The sequence below is a fragment of the Rattus norvegicus genome, chromosome 5 (genome assembly GCF_036323735.1).
Source record: "Rattus norvegicus strain BN/NHsdMcwi chromosome 5, GRCr8, whole genome shotgun sequence".
In the NCBI taxonomy this organism is placed as follows: Eukaryota; Metazoa; Chordata; class Mammalia; order Rodentia; family Muridae; genus Rattus; species Rattus norvegicus.
In genome coordinates, this window is record NC_086023.1 from 156,722,269 (window position 1) to 156,746,530 (window position 24,262).

Below are 24,262 nucleotides of genomic sequence, written 5' to 3' on the forward strand. Positions count from 1 at the left end.
GCCCGTGATTATTAGTTTAAGATTGGGAAAATGACAGACGTGCCTTTGAAGGTAGATCTATTTATAATTTGGAAGTGCTATACTGTTACATTCTATGGAGGAGGAGGGAGGACACAGGGCAAGGGCCCTGACAGCTCAGAGCCTTGCTTGCCAGAGCGGGAAGTGCTTATTGTAGAGCACTTACTAGGCACCGATCTGGAGCTGTAGGCATCACTGCTTAGATGTGTGCATCATGAGCTGCTGTGTGCTGAGGAGTAGCAGAGAGCAAGGCAGACACGATGTGGGCCTCTGGCTTCCACTGTTAGGGAGCCTACAACAGAGCTTGGAAAGTCAGGCAGTGTCACACTCCTATGACTCTGGCTACTCAGAAGTTCAGGTCCAACCTGAGCAACAGGGTGGGAGAGACACCTTGTCACTCTCCCCTAATGATAAGGGGGACAGTATTTACTGTCAGTGCCAGGGTCATAAGCATGCACTGTAGAGGAAATGGAAGGGGACATTGTGGCCTGAGCTGGGTTCTGTGCTCTTGGCTTTTCCTTTTTCTTTTCTTTTTTTTTTTTTTTTTCCTTTTTCTTTTTTTCAGAGCTGGGGACCGAACCCAGGGCCTTGCGTTTGCTAGGCAAGCGCTCTACCACTGAGCTAAATCCCCAACCCCGCTCTTGGCTTTTCGAGTGTTTTCAGTCCAGTGGAATAAAGTGTGTATGTCTGCAGCCTGCAGCCTGAGACGCAACCTTGAGACATGGTGGACATCCACCACTGGCACTGGCCCAGGGTCTGGAAACAGTGACTGCTCAGCTTGTTTTTGTTCAAGGAATGTCTGAAGCTCAGAAGGTCAGGTGAACGATGTGAATTGCAGATCTGTAGTTTAGACCCTCTGTGAGACTGTGTTTCAGAAGTATTGACCACAGGCATAGGGGCTTGGAACAGGTCCTCCATGAGGGCTGGGTCTGCCAGCCTGGACCAGTCTACTGCACACTCACTGGCATTGGGATTAGCTAGTGTAGCATTCACAGACGAATGTCTCATTGTAAGGAGGTGGAGATATTTATGGGGCTCTAGCCATGTGCCATCCACTCCACCAGAAGCTGTTGATTTTTGCCTTGCAAAAGCTTGATGAGGAAGGATCAGCTTTGGACCACAGACAACAGTGTATAAGAAGCTAGACTTAGAGCTAGACATAGTGGTGCACCCCTTTAAAAATCCCAGTGCTTAGGAGAAAGAAGCAGCAGATCTCTATGAATTTAAGGTCTTTCCTGCTCTACACAGCAGGACTCCAGGTCGTCTGGGATACATAGAGAGATCCTGTCTCAAAAATTACTCCTCCCTCTTAAAAAAAAAAAAAAAAAGAAAAAGAAATCAGATTTGGATGCGGTGTCTTTATGGGTGGAGTCCACTTTGATTGAGGGGGGCAAAGACAGGCAACAGAATGCAGGAGCGCTTGTCCATGCAGAGCCTTGTCACCTGTACCATGCACTGGCTGCTGGGTGCTCAGGAAGTCTTCCATGGCACTGAGTAGGAAGGTAGTGAGAGCTGAGAGGTGGCTGTCTCTCCCTTGCTGCCTTCAGAGTGGGGTGTGTCTGGGTGGAGTCCTGATTGCCTTTCTGTGTGACCTAAGTGTGTGACCTAAGTGAGCGCCCCTCCTTCCTTCCCCTTAGTTCCTTGATGTACAGGGTGAGGGGAGTATTTCTTAGGGACACCAGGAAAAGGAAATGGTTTTAAATTTAGTGTGTGTGTGTGTGTGTGTGTGTGTGTGTGTGTGTGTGTGTGTGTGTGTGTGTGTGTGTAGGTGCTCCACAATCTGTGTGTGGAGGCCAGAGGATAACTTTGGGAAGTTGGTTCTCTTCTTTCATCATTGGCTGAGAAATGGCATTTTTAATATACTGGCAACACAGTAAGTTGGGGCTATAGCGGCTCTCTGTCAACTTTTTTTTTTTTTTTTTTTCAGAGCTGGGGACCGAACCCAGGGCCTTGCGCTTGCTAGGCAAGCGCTCTACCACTGAACTAAATCCCCAACCCCCTCTGTCAACTTTTGTATACCCAAGTGTATGTGACACAAATGGAAGCCACAGCCCCTGTTCTCTCATCCTGGAGAGGAGGAAAAGTATGCTCAAGAAGTTTAGTACAGCTTGGAGGGAAAGTTCTGGAAGAACTCTGGAAGGCCACGTGTGCGTGCTAGTCAGGTGTTTCACCTCGCTCCGGAAGCCCTGTAGACATTCCAGTCCTCAGTCAGTTTGGGGGCTGGGCCTGAAGCCCAGGAAGACCTTGCCCAGCCAAAGAGGAAGGGGAGGTTAGGGTGGGGCACCATCAGCCTGTGAGTTCACAGTACCAAGTCCAAGGTCAGTGTGATGTCAGCAGGGTGGGTTTGAGAACCACTGGGTAGACATGGAGAGGAAGTGTTCGCTGCCAGCTGCCAGCTGCTAAGCTCAGGAGTTTGCGTTTGGTCTGGACAGCGTGGAGCCAGGGACATTTCTCACAGGGCAGGTGGAAATGTGAGCAGGCTGATGGAGCAGTGGTATTTTAGCATGAGTCCTCTAGCCATGCTGTGTAGACAGGTACTGCAGATGAAGAGGGAGGAAAGGGGGATGGGTACATTCGTAGGCATCTCCTTCGAGGTAGCAGGGTCTGGCCAGGCTGGCTGGGGCCTGTAGTGGAGAAAGGCAGATAGGCACAGTGAGCTGCAGAGGTCTGCCATCTGGTTGAGAGGTACATCTGCCCCCAGAGATGGACATGCAGGCCTTCCGATTGGTCATTGACCAAACAGCTCTTTCTGATTAGTTTAAATCCTAGATAATGGGACCCACAGAGCCCTGATAGATGATTGACATGAGTGGGCATTCTGCATGGTTAGCCAAGTGACAGCTAGCCTAGCCTGCTGCTGGTGGCCCAGTGTACTGTAGCATCTAGGCATGTCAGTGCCTGAGACCCAACTACTGAGGCAGTCTACAGTGTGGGAGGCCCTGCCGAGTGGCTGTTTTCATATTCCATGCAGTGCAACGAGACAGGCCCAAGGTATTCTCAGGGTATCTCAGGGTACGGAGGAAGAGACCAGGGCTGCCTGGGCTGCCTTGACTTCGATCTTCCTTCCTTCCTTCCTTCCTTCCTTCCTTCCTTCCTTCCTTCCTTCCTTCCTTCCTTCTTCCCTCTCTCCCTCCCTCCCTCCCTCCCTCCCTCTCTTCTTTCTTTCTTTCTTTCTTTCTTTCTTTCTTTCTTTCTTTCTTTCTTTCTTTCTTTTTCTTTCTAAGGATTATTTTATGTGAATGAGTGTTTTGCCTACAAGTGTGTCTGCGTACCACATGCATGCCTGTGGCAGTCAGAAGAGTGTCAGATCTGGAATTGGAGTTGTGGGTGATTTGGAGCCTTCGTGTGGGTGCTGGGAACGGAACCTGGGTCCTTTGCAAGAGGAAGTTGTGCTCTTAACCGTTGTGCCATCTCTCTCCAGCCTCCCCCACCCCTAGCCATTTTCTTTGTCGTTCATTCTGTGGACACCTCGACCACAGCTGTGGACTTAGTTGTAGTCCTCTAATCCACTACTAGCAGTGGCCTAGTGGTTACCATCCTCCTGCCCAGGTGGTTACTGCCCAGGACCTTGCTGTGGCGGGATTATTACAGGGACTGCCTGAGTGTATGGAAACTGTAGGCAGTGCCTGGCTAGCATGGTTAAAGTGGGAGAGGCCTGTTGGCTGCTGTTGTAAGGTTATTTTTATTACCATGGGTAGTTGATGGCCAGCCATTCATGTAGCCTCCCAGCTGGCCTGGGAGACAGCACCAACCCTGATGAGCCTGCTGTAGTTGGAGCCTCTGACCCAGAGCTGGTAGCCTTAGAGGCCAGCCCAGGTAAACCCCAGCCTGCTAAGAACTCCAGTCCAGTGCTTCTTTCTGGCCTCAGAGTTCTTACCACAATGTGGGGCACTGGCAGCTGTTCCCCCTGGCTCTGACCCTGAACTTCTGCTTAAACTGCTCCCTGAAGCTTCCTCTTCTTGTGCTGAACTCATCAGGATCTTCTCTGAAACCATTCTCTGACTGGCCACCACTGGAGTGTTCGTTTTTTTTTTTTTTTAAAGATTTAATTAATTAATTAATTAAAAGTACATTGTAGCTGTCTTCAGACACACCAAAAGAGGGCATCAGATCTTATTTCAGATGGTTGTGAGCCACCATGTGGTTGCTGGGAATTGAACTCATGACCTCTGGAAGAGCAGGCAGTGCTCTTAACCACTGAGCCACCTCTCCAGCCCCTGTAGTGCTCTTATATGTAAAAAACATTGCGGGATTACATTTGCCCAGGGAATCATCTCTGACTTAAAATATAGCTAGGCTTTTCTCACCAGGTGCTCTCAGCTTAGGGACCACAAATGGCGAAGGTAGTTGGTTCTTGACCTAAATGTCGTTATGGTGTGTGGTTGTGGTGAGAGAGACCTTTGCAGCTTCCAAGTAGCTCTGAGCCAGGGGAGTTGTCCTGGTAGCTGTGAATGGCAGGGGTTCAGGTCAGGCTTGCCATGTCGTCCTGTTGCTCAGGGTTTCTCTGCTGGTGGCTTGGATCTTGTTGGACTTTGTCTGGTTTTACATACTCAGTTTCCTCCTCTGTTGTAGTTTGTACTACTAAATAGGGGAGGAACATGGAGGAGCATGTATGTGCCCACCCTGTGGTGCTGTCTTGCCCTAGCAGGTTGGCCTCTCAGGGAGCCACTCCAGAATTTCTCCCTGTGCCTTGTGTGTGTGCTTTTATTGGTCCTCTGCACCTCTAACTGCCTGGTGACCTCACCTAGGTTTGGGGTGCAGGTTGCTATATGGATAGAATGTCTCTGAGCTCCTCGTCTTCCTGCGTCCACCTAAAGTATTAGGATTAAAGGTGTGTGCTGTCTCGCCCAGCCTCTGTTGAGGATGGTGTGTGTGTGTGTGTGTGTGTGTGTGTGTGTGTGTGTGGATCAGAGACAACTCCTTCCACCTTTGTGTGAATTCCCAGGATTGGACTCAGTTCGTAGGGCTTGTACAGCAGGTACCTGGCTTTTATGCTGGACCATCTCTCTGGCCAGTGTTGAGGGTTCTGCTGTGAGCTTTCTCAGTGTACGCCCTGGTGAAGTCTCATTCAGTCAGCATTTTCACAGCATGTACGTGTAAACAGTTGTTTCTGCCTGTCCTGAGATTTGAGGTGACAGCTTTGGGCTTGAGGTGTGGCCTGACGGTCCTGGAATTGGAGGTTGCCGGGCAACTGCTCAGTCGATGGTGTACCCACTCCTAGAGCTCCTGTTAGTCACTACCGTCCCTTTCCTTCTGTCGTGGTGCCCACGATCTTGATATCTGGTTCTGTCAACCCCAGCCCTAGAACCATTTCCTCCTGTTGTAGATAAAGAAATGAAAGCTCAGAGAGAGTGGTAAATCGCTCAGGGGCCCCAGTGAGGCATGAGCGGTTACCATGTGACTCCATGTTGACATCCTACTCAAAAGCTCCTGCCAATCAGATTCTTCTGGGGTGGTTATTTTATAGATGAAAAACTGAAGGCAAATGCCCCCCTCAGTAGGTCTAGCCACAGTGACTGAGCAAGTTTGGGCTTGGTATAGGAGGCAGACGCTTGTGCTTTGGGTCAAGTTGTTGAAATAACAGCTCTTAGGTGGAGGGACCCTGCAGAGTGGCTTTAGAAAGAAGCCTTCTAGCCTAGGAAGCATTGGTGGAGGTTGAGCCCTCCCTCATGACACTGCCTGTTGGGAACTGTTGGTGAGTAAGCCCGGCAGGGTTCCCTCACCTAGTTTCCTGTGATTCACATCCCAAGCCTTGGGCACTTGTAGGTGGCTTTGGGTATGCCCCATTGACCATTTCTCTTCTGCCTGCTGAGTTTATTTTGGGGAGGGAAGTTATAAATCCCCTTGCTTGCTTCATCGTGAGTGCTGCAGCAATGTTCCCTTGTTCCTGGCCTGTGTTGTGGCTCCATCAGTGTTTGTTGAACGACTGACTCGCCTGTTTGTTCTTAATGATGTGAACAGCTTCCCTATATGAGAATGAACCATGTGAGACTGCTATGTTTTGGTAGGTAAAAATTGTCAGGTGTCAGTGTTTCTGTGGTCCAGCATATTTATGGTGGAGTGCATGGTGAGAGAGTAGGGCAGTTTGAGTGGGAGACCCTTGCAGTGTCCAGTTTTCTATGGTTAGATATCTTCCCCACCCGTTCTCTCTCTCCCTCCCTGCCCCCTTTGGTTTTTCGAGACAGGGTTTCTCTGTGTACTGGCCCTGGTTGTCCTAGACTCACTTTGTAGAGTAGGCTGGCCTCGAACTCAGAGATTTGCCTGCTTCTGCCTCCTGAGCACTGGGATTAAAGGCCTGGACTGTCACCACTGCCCAGTTTCTTTGGATCTCTTAAACCCAACTTTCATAAGGCTAAACCAGCCATCAGAGCCAAGGTCTTAATGGGGAAAGAAAGAGCTGAGCAGAGATTGTCAGGTCAGGTCAGCTCACTCGTGATACCGAAGGCTGGCAGTGTGTCCCTGGGAAAACCACCTGTGGTCCTGATAGCAGCCAGCGTGTGGTGGTCGGTGAGCGCCTGGCCTTCAGTTACAGGAGCTGTCTGCTGTTTTTGGCATTTCTTACTGCTCCCAGGCAGTCGAGATTCCCAAGTCCAAGGCTGTGAAAGGGTGTGCTGGAGGCAGAAGACCAGGATGAGGTCCTTGTCTGTCTTCTTGTCTCTGAAATGGTGCGAGTAAAAGTTGCTATTTTCACTGGCGTGATAGTGCATGTCTTTGGGCTGGAGAGATAACTCAGCACTTAAGAGCACTGACTACTCTTCCAGAGGTCCTGAGTTCAAATTCCAGCAACCACATGGTGGCTCACAACCACCTGTAATGGGATCCGATGCCCTCTTCTGGTGTGTCTGAAGAAAATGACAGTGAACTCACAAACATAAACTAAATCTTTAAAAAAAAATAGTGCATGTCTTTGATCTCTGTACTTGGGAGGCAGAGGCAGGAGGATGGCTGAATTCCAGACCAGCCAGGACCACATGAGACTGACTCAAAAACAAGCAAACCACCACCAACTAAAAAAAAAACCTCCACTCAAACCCAACAACAATAAAGTAGCCATTTCTACTGGGGTCTGTAGCTCAGTGAGGGGGTGCTTGTCTAGCATAAGTATTCTGGGTTCAGTCCCCAGCTCCTGTGTGAGTGTTGTGGGGAGCTCTCTCCAGTGGGTTTATGAGGATTGAAGGAGGCAGTGCAAAGCCAGACAGACTGTTAAGTCACTGCATGCTCGGGAGAGCTCCATCCTGTGGATGTCCGTGAGCTTGCTTAACTTGTTGTTAGTCCCCAAAGGACCTGTGAGTGTGGGTGCCCCTTTGCCTGGTTCGAGTGCTTGGCACTTGGCACTTGGTGTTGCGTCGACTCTCCAAGCAGGCAGGTGCAAGTCTCACCAGCTCTGAGCATCACCAAGCATGCGCCTGCGCTCTGTGAACGAGCTGTTTGTTCCAAGTGATAATATAAGCCACTCCTCTGAGCATAAGTGACCAACCTTGGTGTGCTAGCTGTACATGGTGCCTAGAGACTTTGAAGGAGGCAAGGCAGGATGCTTGTCAGTGGTCCTTGTCAGCCATTCCTCCCATACTAAACTTGTTTTCTGGCCCACTTTTTTCTCTTCTGAAGATGACAAGTTTTACGGTCACTCCTGACTTCTGCACACTCATGCTGCATTGGTGAATTGCCACAGACTCAGCAGACATCGCTGCCTCAGGGCCTTACTATTTTGTTTGAGGGCATATGAGTCTCACTATGTAGCTCAGGCTGGTCTGGTACTTGCTATGTAGACCAGGCTGGCCCGGAACTCACAAGAGATTCATCTGCCAGGATTAAAGGCATGAGCCACCACTCCATATAACCAATTAAAAAGAAAAAAGTTTTATTTCTGTGTCTCTGTGTGCTTACCATGAGACCACAAGAGGGCATCTGATCCCCTGGAGCTGGAGTGGTAGGTGGTTATGAGCCACCTGACGTGGGTGATGGGAACTGAACGTAGATCCTTGGGAAGATGAGTTCGCATCCTACAAGCTAAGCCATGTTTCGGCCCCAGCATGTGTTTGATATTAAAACAGGGAGTGCTGGGACTCAGGTAACTAAGCAGGAAGGAGGACAAAGAGTGAGATGAGAGAGGAAGGCAGCCCTGGGTTAGTGATGGGGAAGCCCCTCCAGATCTGCATCCTTCATGGTTCCAACCCAGCGCTTCATTTCTGAGACCAGCTCCCCATCTGTAGACAGGGTAGATGTCGTCCCAGGGTAGAGGGTTAACTGAGAATACTGCTATACTGTGCTATCTCTCAGGCTTCACATGCGGGCACTTCAAATAGGCTTTGTGTAGGGCAACGAGTTGACCATTTGTCATGTAAACTGTCACGTTGGATTAGTTCTAAGAATGCCTGGACTACAAAATCCTGTACATGTTCAGGGCAGAGTAGGGTGGGGAGGGCCCTGCAGTCAGATTCCAGCATTCGCTCTTGGGCCTTACCTGCAGCAGGCCTCCCTCCGAGTGTAGCTTCCAGGCTGATGGTGCAAGGGGAACACTAGGCTGACCTCTGTGTCGTTACCGTTTCTTGCCACACTTGTATTTGCTGGTATGGAAATGGAGGTTTGGAAGGTTATGTATGAGATGTCTTGTAGGGTTAGGGTTAGGGCACGTGGCTAGTACGAGAGTGAGGTGGCCTGAACATAAAATCATGTCCATATGTACTTTATATTATGTTTAAGTCCTTACCTTCTCTATTTGGCCATTTATCATTGTTTATGATGAGAGTGTTCAGAATTCTTTCTTCTAGCTTTGTTGTTGTTCTTGAGGTCGGAGCATGGCAGAGGCTCAGGTTGACCAAGCTGATCTCAAACCTCCTGTGTAGTCACAGATGCCCCAAAACTTCCAAGTCTCCACTTAGAGGTATAGGCATATGCTACCGTGCCTGGTTTATGTGGTACTGGGGATCCAGTGCAGGATTTCCTGCATAATGGGCAGGCACTGTCAGCTGAACCACAGCCCAGCCCCAGAAGAGATAGTTGTTGAAATCATAGATTCCTAGTTGCTAGGTCCCCAGGAGGGGTCCTCCCACTGTATGACTAATTGGCAGAATGCAGACATAGAATTTAGGCTGCCTCTTCAGGTCCTCCACCATTTCTGTTAAATTTTAATTTATAAAAAACTTGAGATGGTCTTTGGTAGCCAGGACTAGCATTGAACTTGCTCTGTATCCAGGGATGACCTTGAATGCCTGCTCTTCTCTTCTCTACCTCCCAGTTTCTGGGTTACAGGCACCGGACCCATCTTGGTCCTGCCTGTTTGTATGATGAACTGGGCACTTTGTGGGGATGACTCTTACTCCAATATCACTATGGAAAGGGGTAGTAGGAGGAGAGACTGAGGTTTCCAAACCTCAAGTGATGGGCTGTGTGTTGGGACAAGTGTGGGTGAGTGCTGATGGCACCAGCCAGCCTTAGAGCTTCGCATGCAGTGTTCTGCGGAGTTCCCAATTCTGTGCGTGAGAGCCTTTTGCGTTTAGGACGTTACACTAGAAGTGATGTGAGTACGGTATATGGGGTGCTGATATCAGCTGAGGGAGGTGCTCCGATCGCCCAGTGATGGCTTGACTCAAACTAGGGTCCCTTTGACCTGTGGCTCCTGATTTGTTTTGTACTTAAGTAGTGTGGATAGCAGTAACAGGGTGCTGGAGAGTGTGTGTGTGTTGGGGGGGGGGGGAGACCTATTATATAGACCATCACATGGCTTTCAGTATAGGGTGTGAAGACCACAAGTATCGTGACATGTTCATGGCAGTCCTGGAGAAGGCATGGCAACCAATTTTCTGTCAGAGGGGTCATGTGATTAATAGGTGAGGTTTATTGTCTTTGCTATGCTGTGGTGCAGTGGACAGATGTCTGTCTGTCTGTTCTTCTCATCCCCTGTTCCCTTCTTTAGAGAAGTCTCTAGGAGTGAGACTGTAGGGCAAAGAGGATTGGCACTTTTCTCCCATGCTTCTTCTGGTCCTGGAGCCCCGTGAGTGTCCTAGTGTCTCTGTGAGGCTGCTGTTCCTTGGGGTCCTGTGAGCAACCTCCTTCTGCCTGCCTAGAGCAAGCTTCACTTCCTCCATGTGGCAGGGTCTGCAAGTTGAGATGGCCTCCTCTTTGCAGGGTCAGTCCCCATGGTTTCTCCTGTCTGGCTGCCTGCCAGAACTGTTGCTTATTGGCTTTTCTTTAACATGGTTTCCTTTTTGGGGGGGTGGGTGTTGGGGCTCTAACGCAGGGCCATTTCTCATGCTAGGTGTGTATTCTGCCACTGAGCTGTGCCCTCTGGCCTGGTCACAACCTTTTTTACCATCTACTTAGTGTGTACATTGCTGGGGTGACTTGATCAGGGTTTCTCTCCCAAGTGTCTGCCATCCCCTGTTGGTGGCTATTTGGGGAGCACTAGGAGGTGTGGCTTGCTGGAGGAAGTGTATCACTGGAGCCAGTTTGGAGGCTTCAGATACTCTCCACAGAGTTAGCTCTCTATGCCTCCAGCTTGTGGTTCCCGATGTGAGCTGTCGGCTGCCACTTTAGCTGCCTGCCGCCTGCTCAGCCGGCACAGACTCTAACCTCCTTCAACCAGAAGCCCAAATAAACCCTTCCTTATAAATCGCCTTCGCCTTGGTTATGGGGTTTTATCACAGCAATAGGAAAGCAACTGACATATGCTGTGTAAGGTCCTCAGTAGGTGTTGCTAGTGAATTGATCGGCAGTGGCTGCTCAGGCGTGTAGCTTCGTGGCCTTTGTGTGCTTAGGGACTTCAACATTAGCAATGTTTTTAAATGGGCAACTCAGCAAAGCATGCACAACTGAGAAAATAGACCACAGAAGCTACAAGAGGGGCCATTTGTTTACAGCAGATGCCTCAGCAGGGACACAGCTCTCCCTCTCCCTCTCCCTCTCCCTCTCCCTCTCCCTCTCCCTCTCCCTCTCTCTGGCCATTATTTCCCAAATACTGCAACAACAATTTGCATGTAATTTTGTTACATTAAGTATTATAAGCAACTAGGGTTGATCTAAACTGTTCAGGAGGGGCAGGTGAGGTCGCGCACACCTGTAATCAGTACTCAGGAGGTAGACGCAGGGGGCTCCGGAGTTCAAGGCCAGTGTCTTAGCTATGTATCAAGTTCAAGACTGGGCTACACAAGCCCCTGTCTCAAAAACCAAAGTCAAACAGAGGAACATGAGGATGAGGGGCTCAGTGATTAAGATCTCTTACTGCTCAACCAGAGGGGATCAGATGGAGTTCAGAGCTCAGATCCACACTGGATGACTCACTAGTGCCTTTAACTCCAACTTTAACTTCAAAGCATCTGACACCCTCTTCTGGCCTCCATGAGTATTGGAGAACACATGCACAGACAGACACAGATAATGAAATTTTAAAAACAAAACAAAATCCAAGTTCAAGGCCGGCGTGGTCTATATATGAGCTCCAGGATAGCAGGGCTACACAGAGAAACCCTGTCTTGAAAACAAAAAAACAAAACCAAACAAAAATAAAGATGAGAGTGACATACGCAGCGTCTGTGGCCACAGTACCTGTCGGGTGTATGCACGTGGCCACTTTGTTTAGATAGTACTTTGCACAAAAGCAATTTAAAGAACATTTATTAGGGCTAGAGCCCCACAGTGCTGGGGAGCAGAGAGCGGGGCAGGACGTATCTTTATCCACCCAGGAAGCAGAGTGTGAACAGCCAGTTAGGAGAGCGATAAACTGTCAAAGACCCGCCATGACGTGCCTTCTCCAGTGAGGCTGCACCTCCTAAGAGTTTCACAACCTCCCCAGACAGTAGTGCCAGTCAGGGACCAAGTGTTCAGTACATGAGCCTGTGGGGGCTCCTTCTCATTCGGATCACCGCAGGTGGGGAGGTGGGTGGTTCAGTACCCAACCCTCTTGGATCCCAAAGGACCAACTGTACTGATTTTGGAGAGTTAAAAATAAGTTCCAAAGCAACTCTGGTGGCGCCTGGATGTAGCCCTGGCACCTGGCAGGCTGAGCAGCCGAGTAGGAGGAGTTCAGGATCATCCCTGGCTACACAGTGAGTAGCCTGGGCTGTCACCCAGGCTACCTGTGTGGCACCACCTGTGATCCCAGCACTTGTGGGCAGAGGAGTATGGCAAATCCCAGGCCAGCCGGGGCCATAGAGCCAGACCCTGTCTGTAATTGAATGCATGGTAAGAGTGTTACCAGCTTCTCCACATTGTAAGGCTCTGCTCACAGCGTGTGTCCAGAAGCCTGGCTTGTGCATGTCTTCCAGGGGGGATAGTTGCAGTGCAGCTTTAAAAATAGAATTGGAAGCCACTTGTGAGAATGCATGCTTTTCTAATCTCAGCCCTCGGAGGCCACAGCCCCAAGTTTGAAGCTAGCCTGGTCAACATAGCAAGACCCTGCCTCAATGAAATAAGTTTTAAAGTTTTTTTCTATGTGTTTTATAAACACACAGAAATGTGTTTACACATTTAAATACAAATAAATTTATTTACACAAATGTGTTTACATTTATTTCACGTGGGCTAGGTATAGTACACACACCTGTGGAGATGTAGAGAGGTTGGAGGATAGCTGGCAAGAGTCATTTGTGCCCCACCCCCACCCCCAGCCCCCCAACAGACACACACTTAAGTGAGTCCAAGGGTCATTGCCCTTAGGCCCTCAGGCTTGGTGGCAAACCTCCTTTACCTGCTGAATCATCTCACTGGTCATTGCTTGTTTGTTTTAAAGGGTCTTTTTTTTTTTTTAACTATAGGATTTCTTTTTATTTATCTATCCTGTACATCTAGGGTCTGAGTGTACAGATGTGCACCACATGCATGCAGGTACCATCGGAGGTCAGAAGAGGGCACTGAGCCCCTGCAAGGTAGCAAGTGCCCTTAAGCAGTGAGCCATCGCTCCCACCTGTCGTGTTGTTTTGAGACTTGCTTTTGTACCTCAGGCTGTCCTAGAGTTCTGTCTCGTCTCAGCTTCCCGGAGCGTGGGTTGCAGGCCCGAACCACTGCTCTGCTCTTCCACACACTTCATCTTGTCTTTTCGAGGAGAAGTCTAATCCCTGTAACTACTGGACATTTTCCAGTGAGTGAGTACGGCCCACTTTCTTCTTGCCTTGAGAGGCGTGTGCTTCAGAGTTGGTCTGGCTCCTCTGGGAATGCTGGGGCCATGGGTATCCAGAATGGTTTTAGATGAAGACTCCATTCTTGGTGGGATAGAGTGGGTGGTTAGGAGGGCTCCTGGTGCTCTGCTGATCCCTACTCCGTGGATTCAGGCTTCATCCCAGCATCTGATATGGGTGTGCAAACAGATGTGGGGTGTGTAATGAGGGGTGCTTCATGAACCCAAATTTGTTTCAAACCAAAACAGTCTGGTGATTTGGGCTCTCTGAACCAGAATATTTGAGGAGAACTTCTGGCCTCACTGTATGGGAGGTAAAGGAAGCATAGCAGGCTAGAAAGGAGCTGTGTCATCTGTCACGGAGGCAAGGAGTTGGATGGATGCTCGCTAGAGGGGGCCTTCACCACAGTGCCTGGGACGCAGTCAGGGCAGTTAGGACTCAGAAATGGGTCCCCTGACTTGGTTGATGGGTGGTGTTTGAGCTTTTGGGTCTGAGCATGTATAAGGGGTGGAGATGGTTGCTAGGCAAGCTTGGGAAGGGAAGGAGGCAGGGTGTGTCTGTCCAGTGTTCTCTGGACCAGTCCTGTTACTGCAAGGCTCAGCTCCTCTGTGGCTTCTCATTTCTCGTTTCTGGTTTTGCCTTAGCTGCTGCTGGAGCACACTGAATGTGATAGGGGTGTGTTTTTCTGCCTGGCCAGCCTCCAACTCTATGCTTGCTGGGCTTATGTGCCCCTTTATCATCATCTGATGTTTTTCTTTAAATCTACTTTCATTCGCTCCATTCCTAAAGCAGATCATCCATAAAATGGCAGTGTGATGCCCCTGTTAGATTATTGTTCAGAAGAACAGCAGTGATGGTCAAGCCCCACTCACTCAGCATTCCTGCCATGAACCTCCTCAGACCCCATGTCTTCTGGGTAGTGTCCCCAGAAGTACTGTGGGGTAACAAGGGCACCGTGTGAGGACCTGAGGCCCATGCGCTGTGTGTGTAAGGTTGAAGCATCCTCCTCTATGGCCACGCCTCATTCTGCATCTTGGATATAAGGGCACTGGGGTCCCTCAAGAGTTGCAAGATGGGGCTGGAGAGATGGCTCAGCGGTTAAGAGCACCCGACTACTCTTCCAGAGGTCCTGAGTTCAATTCCCAGCAACCACATGGTGGCTCACAACCATCTGTAAAGAGATCCGATGCCCTCTTCTGGTGTGTCTGAAGACAGCTACAGTGTACTTATATGTAATAAATGAATAAATCTTTTTTTTTTTTTGGTCTTTTTTTCGGAGCTGGGGACTGAACCCAGGGCCTTGTGCTTCCTAGGCAAGTGCTCTACCACTGAGCTAAATCCCCAACCCCAAATGAATAAATCTTTAAAGAGTTGCAAGATGTCATTCAAGGGTAACTCTCGTCACCTTGTTTCCGTGGAGGACACTCTGGTGGTAAGGGAACACAGAATGATGACCTCTGTGTGCAGTTAACTCGTTTGCTCATAACGGAAGGAGGAACTAAGTGTCTTTGTGTGCACTTCTTCCTCCCAGGTGGCTCTCAGTGCTCCCCTCTAGGCAGGGTCCCGACTCCCAACTCTCTGTCCCTTCCTTCGAACCACTGGGGGCCAGGAGCACAGATCTGTCTTCATGGCTGATGTTTCCTCCACACATCCCCAGGTCTGGATGGGTGTGGCTAGTGTTTTCTCTGCCCCAGCAATAAGACTGTTCTTGAATGTGTGAGCCTTGGCTCTCAAGCCATGCTGTCTGCATTTGAATCCTGTCCCCTTTTCTTTGAGTTTTGCATCTTTGGGCTTAGTGCCCTGGACTGCCTCCTCCCCATTATGGCCAGTCATGCGGTGAAGCAGGGAAAGCCTGTGCCTTACCTAGCAGGTAGTCAGGCCTGCAGTCTCAGTAATGAGGGAGCATGGGTCACAGAGCAGCCCTGAGACACAGTAAGTGCTCAATAAGTGCTATCTGCTCTTGTCTGTGGCGGTGCCTGAAGGTCAGGACAGGGAGTGCTGAATTCCAGGAGCAGAGGAAATAGGTGTTTTGTTTTCCCCACATTTGATTGTGGTTGAATCCAACTTGGTCCCCCACTGTGTACACATACACACACACACACACACACACACAGAGAGAGAGAGAGAGAGAGAGAGAGAGAGAGAGAGAGAGCGCTCCACAGCTACGTCTCAAAAATCAGTACATTATTCTAGTTCGTTTGGGCTCCTGTAGCAAAATACCTTAGACTGGATAATTTATAAACAGTAGAACTTCTCGGTTCTGGAGGCTGGGAAGTCCAGAAGCAAGAGTTGGTATTATGGCGGCTGCTGCTGCTCGACGGGAGACACAGAAGGATCTCCTGCTTTCAGCATCTCAAGAGCTGCCCTCAGACTCACAATATAATGGAGGGGAACTTGAATCCCTAAGTCTTCCCCGCTCCACCTCCTAAGACTGGGTATCAGTGCTCGTAGGTGTGCCCTGGCTACTCTGGATAATGTCCAGGCCAGGCTAAGATTTGTGTTCTCAAGCATTCCTGGTAAAATCACTCAGAATCTTCCCCTGCAGCATCTCTGGAAGATAGAGTCTGTCACCCCCAGGATGGGGTGACCTTGGTCTTGGAGGCTGTCATTTGTGGCATCAAGGACTTGCTTCCTGGGTTGGGTTCTGTGTAACCAGGCCTTGGCTCGACAAACTGCAGGTGGAGCTGATGCTATACTGGCCTTGGCGTCATAGGAGAGAGTTTTGACATGAGAGTTTACATATGAAGGAACTTGACTTGCTTACCAGTTTCTAAGAAATCACACCCTTGGTGCTAGAGATGATCCAGCAGGTAAGAGCCCTGGCTGCTCTTCCAGAGGACCACAGCTGGAGTCCCAGCAACCACATGGTGGCCCATAACTACCATCCTACAGTTTCAGAGGATCTGGCACCCTCTTCTGGCCCTTTTGGGCACTGCGCATATGTGCATAGACATACATTTGACCAAAACACTCATACACTTAGAAAATTCATCCTTGTTAAAAGTAATGGTAAGCCAGGCTTGAAGAGTGACACACTGTGCTTATTTACAGGGAGACAAGAGCTTCCTTAGTAGTAGTGCTTGCCCCCCAGGCCCGCCTTTCTCATCCCGCTAGGCTCACTTGGTATTCGGTCCATTGAGAGGCAAGTCTCACAGTGTTGTGGCTCCTGCTTCACTCTGTTAGAAGCTGAGGTTATAGCACAGACGACTGTGTCCGGTAAACTGTCTGTTTTCAGTTGTTTTAAAGCAGATGACATAAATAAGCACTTCCCCTCACCCCCGTGTAGATTTTTAGCCTAGTAACTTGTAACTTGTGTAACCTCGTACACTTGTAATTGCCTCCTTGCTCAGGCCCCTGGTAAGTGCCCTGTTGGAAAGTCAGAAAGAATCCATTGTCCTCACCCTCCTCAGGCCTCAGTTTCCCTGTGTGTAATTGAAGTCTTGGACTATAAGGGCTTTTAAAAGTCCCCTTTTATATGTCATTCTAATGGCTGTGTCCCTAGCGGGACCAGTGGTCATAGTCATGCTTATTGATTGCCCTGTTATTGCTTGTGCCTAAGAGAGCAGCGGACAGGAAGTGAGTACTCGTTTGTTTGAGTGCCATAGGTCAGTTTCCTTCCGCTCATCCATCCCAGTGAGGCGCTGCTATTCTAATTTTATAGATGAAACGATTGAGATTCAGGGAGGTTAAATAATTTGCTTATCCTTATGCTACTGGTTAATTGTAGCGTTCAGAGTCCTTCCTGGCTTGCCAGTTAGTGCAAGGCTCATCCCCACTGAGTCTGTCTGTGCAACTGCAGTTGCCAGTTGAAAAATAGACGCTGTTTGCTCCACGTTTGAAACTCCAGCGTTAAAAGTATGTTCACGGCTTGTTTTCTTTTCGCCTGCTGAGGTTGGAGGCAGTGTTCTTGTGGTTTAGGATTTAGGAATGACCAGGCAGGTGTCTGCACAAGCCCTCTCTAGGCCTCATCTTAATCATCCACTGCAAGCCGGCTTCCACTGCAGTGCCCTCTGGGGGGCGCTGCTCAGCACAGGCTGGGGAGGCTGGGCTTCTGCCAACAGTTCTTGGGAATGGGTGGGGAGAGAGAAGAGACAGAACTGGCTGTCAGTATTCTCTGGTGCCTGCCTGTCCCAAAGGCTTTCATCCTCTGTGAGGCTGGATTGCTGGCTCGGAGTTAGAAAGTTGACTCTGCTACCTCTCCCAAGTGTCTTGCCCTCTCTGAGCCTGTGAAGATTCACTTCCTCATCTCCCAGCAGGTCCTGTGGCTACTGTGCCATGCCAGGACCCCTAGGAGTGGGTGCGGGAAGGCAAGCACTGCTGCCTTGTAGCGCATCCTTGCACAAGGCTCACGATGCTGGTAGCTTTTCTGGGGGGGTTGAGGAGAAAGCGAAATGCCTGACCCCACTGCTCTTGGCTCAGCTTCCCAGACATGAATAGTTGGTTCCTGTGGGCCAGCGAGGCGTGCAGATGCAGGCCTGGACGTACAAGTAGAGATACAAGGGCATTGTAGGTGGGGCTCCTTAATGGGCCTTCGGATGCAGATGGCCCTGGGCAGGAACAGGGCTCCTCATTAGCCAATGTCCACACCGCTCAGTCAGTGTTCAGTCCAGCTAGGAGTCCAGGCGGAGCCATTTCTTCCCCTCAACCCTTTACCGGTATTTGTAGAGCAGAACGTTTATACCTTAGGAACTGTCAGGGAGGGGCTGGGAGACGAGAAGACAGGAAGTTTAAGAACTATTTCAAAGTGGGTTTCTCATTTTCTCTCAAACGTACTGCAATTGAAGTTTCTCGGGCAAAAGCAGTACTGATTGTTCATGAGCAGCATATAAAGGTGTAACTGAGAAGGTCCTTCCCACTGTCAGAGAGGTATTGTCAGGTATTTATGTGTGACATTTGGGTGCACAGGGCCCTCCAAACAGGGTGTCACGATCCCCTGGATCTGAAGTCAACATGCAGTTGTGAGCTCCATGTGGGTGCTGGGAACCGAATCCCAGCCCTCTGCAAGAGCAGCAAGTGCTCCTAACCACTGAGCCACCTCACCAGTCCCCTTTCACAACTCTTTTGTTTTTTATTTTTATTTATTTATTTTTTGGTTCTTTTTTTTTTTTTTTCGGAGCTGGGGACCGAACCCAGGGCCTTGCGCTTCCTAGGTAAGCGCTCTACCACTGAGCTAAATCCCCAGCCCCCCTTTCACAACTCTTAATGCCATCAGGAAGGTTTTGAAAGTGTCACGTCAGTTCATAGAACCCCAGGTGTGTGTCAGGCTGCTGCCTCCTTGTCCACACTGGGTGTTTCTCTTAGCTTCTGGCTCCATAAGCAGTAAATACTCCTCAGTTTTGGTTGGCAGGATGTATTTAATCTACTGTACTTACTGGCTGTCCTCAATGTTGCTTCCCACCGTTGAGCCACGTGTTATATGCTTCAAATGTGGCTGGCGGAGAGGGCCCCGAGTGTATGCAGTGGATTGCACAGCCCCCTCTGCGTGCCACTGGATGGGGAATTGGAGCTGCCTTGTTAGGAGGGGTAAAGGCTGGAAGGAAGTGCTGTGGGCCCTGCTGCCGTCCCCAGAGTCCTCTGTGATTTCCATGGTGTCTTCCACTTCCAATTGTTTTTATATTCAGTTGAAATTTGATCCATTACAGTATGGCTGAGGGCCTAATTAGCCAGAAGCCTCAGGAAATTAATAAATAAAGAGTTCATGAGTTATGCACAGTGCCCTCCCTTTGGGAGTGGTTCTCATCCCCTTTGGTTTCCATGACTCTCCTACCATGCTTTAAGTCCAACAAGACTTGGCTAGAATGGCTGCTTTCCCCTTGCTGGGATGGGATGGGTTAAAAAGCCAGACTTGGTACCTGCCTAGCTCTTGGGCCTGCATTCATCCCTCAGTCCACCCCGCAGTAGTGTCCTGGGGCCCCTGCTGATGCTGCTGGAAATCCTGCAGAAGGTCCTGTTGACATGAGTGTGGCTGTCATCAGTGTTGTCCCATGACCTGGAGGAGTGGTGGCACATGCCAGCATGCCCCTTGCTGAAACCGTGCTGAGGCTCCGCCTCGGCCTCCTTGCCTCTCAGTGTGGTTTCTGTGGTTTTGTGTTGTCTCACAGAGTGCCAGGTTCTGAGTGGCTCTGGCTTCAGACTCCTCTCTCTCCTTTCCCCAAATAGACCATGTGCATCAACCAAGTGGAACAGTCTGAGGGCTTCACGTGGCAAGACGGACGGTCTGAAATGAACTCTGTAAGAGACGGGCAGGAGGACGGTGGGTCTGCAGCCTGCCCGTGGGAGTGCACTTACAGATTAAGTGCCTGTGATAAAGAGCCTGAGACTAGGGTCCTACTCCCCCAACCCCCTTTCTTCCTGGGCTTGAACCCAGGTCCGTCCTAGGCAGGCACTCCTACCAGGGAGCTATGAGGCCACTGTCGTAGGAAAGCAGTCCCTGCACGAAACCAGAGAGGCGCTGCTTTGGTTTGTAAGTTTGCAGTAGGACAGCTGGCCGTGCTCTGGGTTTCCATCTGTCTTCTCCTAGGGTTTTATTAATACCCAGAGTCATGTTGTGTCGCGTTGCGTTTTGTTCTTTTAATCATGCACTTGGGGCTGGGAAGGTGACTCGGGGGGGTGGAGGCTCTTGCTGAGCAAGTCTGGCCACCGAGAACCCATGTAAAGCTGGGAGGAGAGACCTGGTGCTGTAGAGTTGCCCCATGACCTCTGTGTATACATCTATCTACATGTGAAACGAGCAACACTAATGACATCATGTAGTGTTAGTTCTAAGTGCAAAGATGTCTCACTGGCACCAGTGGTCACATCTGCGCCTGTGTCTGCCCACTGCCCTGTTTTGGCAGGGTGAGTTCGAACCCTTTCCTGGAAGAGAGAGAACTCTCTAGTGTAACTGACGCCTTTGGTAGTGAGGAGAATGCTGCCAAGTTGTTGCTTCTGACCTTTCATACATCACAGGGGCCAGGGTATCCCCCTGTCCTGGTGACCACACCCATTTTCCCAACTTGGCACCCTGTTCACGGTACAGGCTTCGGGGCTAATGGTCATTCTGGATGATGTCCTTCACCTTGATGAATGGAAACAAGGAGAACAGAATAGCCATGTGCTCATCTTGGTCCTTCCAGAGCGCTGGCCAACGTACATTCCAGGGATACTGTCATGGCCAGCACACAGTCCATCTAAGTATCTTCCAAGCCAGGAAGTTAGGATTCCAGGGGAAGTTGTATAGGTGGGAAAAATAAGAACCAGTTCTCTTGTTGGCGCTGAGTGCTTTAGAAAGTACCAGATGCTCCTCCTGTGTTTTCAGTATACTCGGGGCACTTGCCTCCCTCCCACCTCAAAGCAGAGAGCTTCATGGCTGCAAGCGTGCGCTCTCACACTGTGAGCTCTGTGCCCTCAGCCCCTCGATTCTTAGGTCCCTTTGCTTTTTCTCTTGGATGGACACCCTTAGAAGAGCATTAACTGCCTCTCTGTGCCCCTTGGTTTGACCAGGTTCCTGTCCTCACTAGGGTGCCTGTAGTTGCTTGGGAGCTGCTGCCAGTCCCTCTGGCCCTTCCATTCCCTTCCCTAAGTGTCCGTCTTTCCTTGTGCTGTGCTCACCTTCTTGGGGCACTGCACACCATCTAGGCACTGCCTGTGCTCATGGCTCAGAGGGCACCGTGCACAGGAAAGTCAAGTCCGGTCACAGTGGCTTCAGCATGGGATGAGCTGTAGGCTAGCTGTGGAAACTGCTGTCTGGGCAGAAGGGATTTGGCATGCAGAACAGCAAAGAGCTCAGTGAGGGAATCCCAGGCAGATGGTGAGGGGGCAGGCCAGGCCCTCCTAGGCCTCTGAGACAAGGGCAGGTTTTTCTTTTTCCCAGGAGCCCTTGAAGCTCATCAGCACTGAGAGCCAGCCAACTTTGAGTCTTAGGAAGCTTGCTCTGGCCAAGATGTGTGGAAGTAGGGAGCTGGGTCAGGTGTGGCTCCATCAGGAGATGGCCGTGGTCCCTGGTCAACCGATTGAAGATGAAGGAAAATAACAAAACAATTAGACTAATAATTCGGGTGCTTTCTAGTGCTATAACTGGGACATAGTAAATGCTTAATGAATACCCACTAATGTTTGCAGTGCAATCACTCAGTTGAGGACAACCAATGTCAAGTCTGTTTTTAGTATACATGTGTTGAGGAAATGGCCCTTTCCAATCATCAGAGATGAGAAGCCACAGGAACGAGATGGTCTGGAGACCCGTTGTCTGCCCTGGAGTCTGAGCCTTGTCACTGACTGGTCCCAGGGCCACCATTTAGCTAACCCAGAGAGCGCAGACCCAAGCCTGTTGGGGGCCTGGCCACTGAGGGGCAGGACACGCAGGTGGTGTCACAATTCTGCACTTGGCTCTGTGAGCTCCATCCTAGGGAAGCACATGCATTTGTCAGTCATGGGAGCACTCATTTTCCCTCTGGGAGTCTTGTATGATGTCTGCCTGTGGTTTCTCCTGCTGCCTTTCATAGTCTTCCCTTTCTTTGCCTCTCCTGCTTCTGCCCTTGGCCCCAACACCCTTGAGTCCTGTCCCTGGGACTGAAACCCAAACAAATCCTGAACAGCTCCCCTCCACCACCCAGCATGCTGAGTTGGATGGTGTCCTCCAGGCCTTTCAGCAAAGCAGAAACAGCTGGTGGTAACAAGAGAACAACCACAGCCCTCCCCGAGGCTGGTGGCCCTGCAGAGTTGAGTATCTATTGGTCAGTGATAACTTTTGCAAGCTTGGTAATTCAGCAGTTTCTCCTCGGCTTCAGATGAGAGCAGCCCCCGCAGGCAGGAGTGAGTCATGTAACACCACAGACGATTCTTACCAATGACAAACATCTTTCTGCCATCGCAGAGGCAAACATCGGCGGGCATGTCACTGGGGCCTGTCCAAAACAAGCGCTGTGTTCATTTCTGCAGCTCGATGCCTTCCTCAAGGTGCCTTTCCCTCACACCACCTTTCCCTTCTTTAGGGACACGAGATTTTCTAATAGCAGTCTGAACATCAGCCTCCAAGTGTGAAAGGATGAGTCAGGGTCTTCCTCCCAGGACTCCTGTGCCAGCTTCGCCCTCCTGGATTCTGTTTTCTCATCCGGGCAGAGAGAGTTCCCCATGACGGTCTCTGTGGGCTCTTGGCCTGCACTGCCGAAGAGCAGCTCAGGGGGCCTTTTGCGTTCGGCTCCTGCAAACACGCTGCATAGCACACACGGAGGGGCCCCACAGTGAACTGTCAGGGAATTTCAAAGGTGAGCTGGGTGAGGCCCAGCGCGAAGAGGCCAGGATGCTCGTTTGGTTCCTGCCCTTCCTCGTGAGTGCAGGATGTGCCATGTGTGCAGCTTTTAGTCAGAAGGCAAGCTGGGGAAGCAGTTCTCTGCTTCCGTTGCAGGTTCCAGGGACCTGGGGCAGGCGTTGAGGCTAGTGAGTACTCTAACCTGCCGAGCCATCTCACCAGCCTGTGGTCTGGTTTCTTAAGGCAGGCCACAGCAAGCTGTGGTGTTCCATGTCAGTCTCTTAAGGCACCTGTTTGCAGGTGCGCTGGTACTGCCTTGAACAGGGACATTGTCTCTCGGTTGTCAAGATTGCCACCCATAGCACAGTGACATCATTGCCTTTACTCTTCTGGGCTTTGTTGGGGTGGCCCCGTCTCTCCTGCCTGGAGTTGATCAGACTGGAATTGAGCAGGTGAAAAGGCCTTGGCGTTCTGCTGTAGCTGGGCCCTCAGGCAGAGTGGTGTGTTGGACACTCTCCCTTCGAAGAGGTGGATCCTTTAGGCTTTCTGACCACAATAAAACAGGAAATTCGGAGCTGGGTGTGGTAGAGCATGATTGGAATCCCAGCTCTGGAGACTGAGAACATGAGGCACTAAAGTTAGAGATTAGCCTGGGCTACACAGCCAGGCCATGTCTAACTTAGGCAGAGCCCTTGTCTTGTGCAGCCTCGGGCCCACAACTGCTTCTAATTCCAGTTCCAGGGAATCCACTGCCTTACGACTCCTCCGGTACCAGGCAAAACACTCATATACATAAACATAAAGCTTACACACACACACACACACACACACACACACACAGAGAGAGAGAGAGAGAGAGAGAGAGAGAGAGAGAGAGAATGATTTTTTTTCCCTCCTAACTTAAGTGCTAAAAGTTAAACTGTTTAGAGTGTGAGCTGAGACACTGGTGACTCTGGCTTGTTCCGGCAGAGTTGGAGAGGTTTGTGAGCCTGTAGGGCACGTGGATGGGAACTGCATCCTTTCTTCCTGTCCTGCCTGTCCCCCCCTGCAGCTTGCACAGGCAGTAGGCTGGCAATGGGTCTGGGGTGTTGGGCAAGCCGCATTTGAATCTCATGGGTTCAGTCTTTGACAGGCCTTGTGACTCCACGAAAGTCCCCAGCCTCTATTCCTTTGACTTAGTGTATCATCTGGAGTGGGCCCGGAGGTAGCTTCTATTGTGAAGACTCATGTTTAGGACTCCCTGGAAAGGATGCCATGATAGCCAGTGTGCCCTTCTGCCCCTAATCCTCTTGGGCTGCTGAGTTTCAGCCAAGGCGTTCCCACTCAGTGCCTGAGGGGGAGGAAGTGAGTTAAGTAATTTGGGAGTCTTACCAAACCAGCCCTGGTCTCATGACCAACTGGCCTGAATGCCAGTAGCAGAACTGCATGCTGGTTAAGGTCTTAAAAGATGAATGTTGTGGTCGTGCCCTGCTTTTATAGTTGTAGAGAAGTTACAGACTTAGCAATGTACCACAAAGAAGATAAACCCTGCCTCAAGCCCCAGCCTGGGCAAGGCATGTGTTATAGGGTGTTTCTCTGGTCTTTTTATTTTTTATCTTGGTGGCTGTGTGTGTGTGTGTGTGTGTGTGTGTGTGTGTGTGTGTGTGTGTGTGTGTGTGTGTGGTGTGTGGTGTGTGTGTGTGTGTGTGTGTGTGTGTGTGTGTGTGTACTGTTTTCGATAAAGAACAGTTGCAGATAGTAGGGCAGGGCAGGGTAGTTAACATTGTGATTCTGGGATGAGAGTCCATCCCAGCCCTACCAGGTACGAGCTGTAAAGTTTGGCAAGTTCGTAGTTAGCATCTCTGCCTCAGTCACCTCTCCTCTGAAATGGAAGTGCTGCTACAAGACAATTTATAACTGGGCT

The 24,262-nt window shown here is 50.2% G+C and overlaps 1 protein-coding gene across 7 annotated transcripts in view; it reads left to right on the forward strand.

The window, feature by feature from the left end:
- Capzb (capping actin protein of muscle Z-line subunit beta) overlaps nucleotides 1-24,262 on the forward strand; it is a 100,005-nt gene that overhangs the window by 3,650 nt on the left and 72,093 nt on the right. For 2 of the 7 annotated variants that reach the window (XM_006239172.5, XM_039109680.2), the window contains exon 2: nucleotides 19,290-19,361. The exons of the other annotated variants lie outside the window; for them this stretch is intronic. In XM_006239172.5, coding sequence (XP_006239234.1) covers nucleotides 19,290-19,361 — 72 coding nt within the window. The remainder of the gene's footprint in view (nucleotides 1-19,289; nucleotides 19,362-24,262) is intronic. 7 annotated transcript variants of the gene reach the window in all.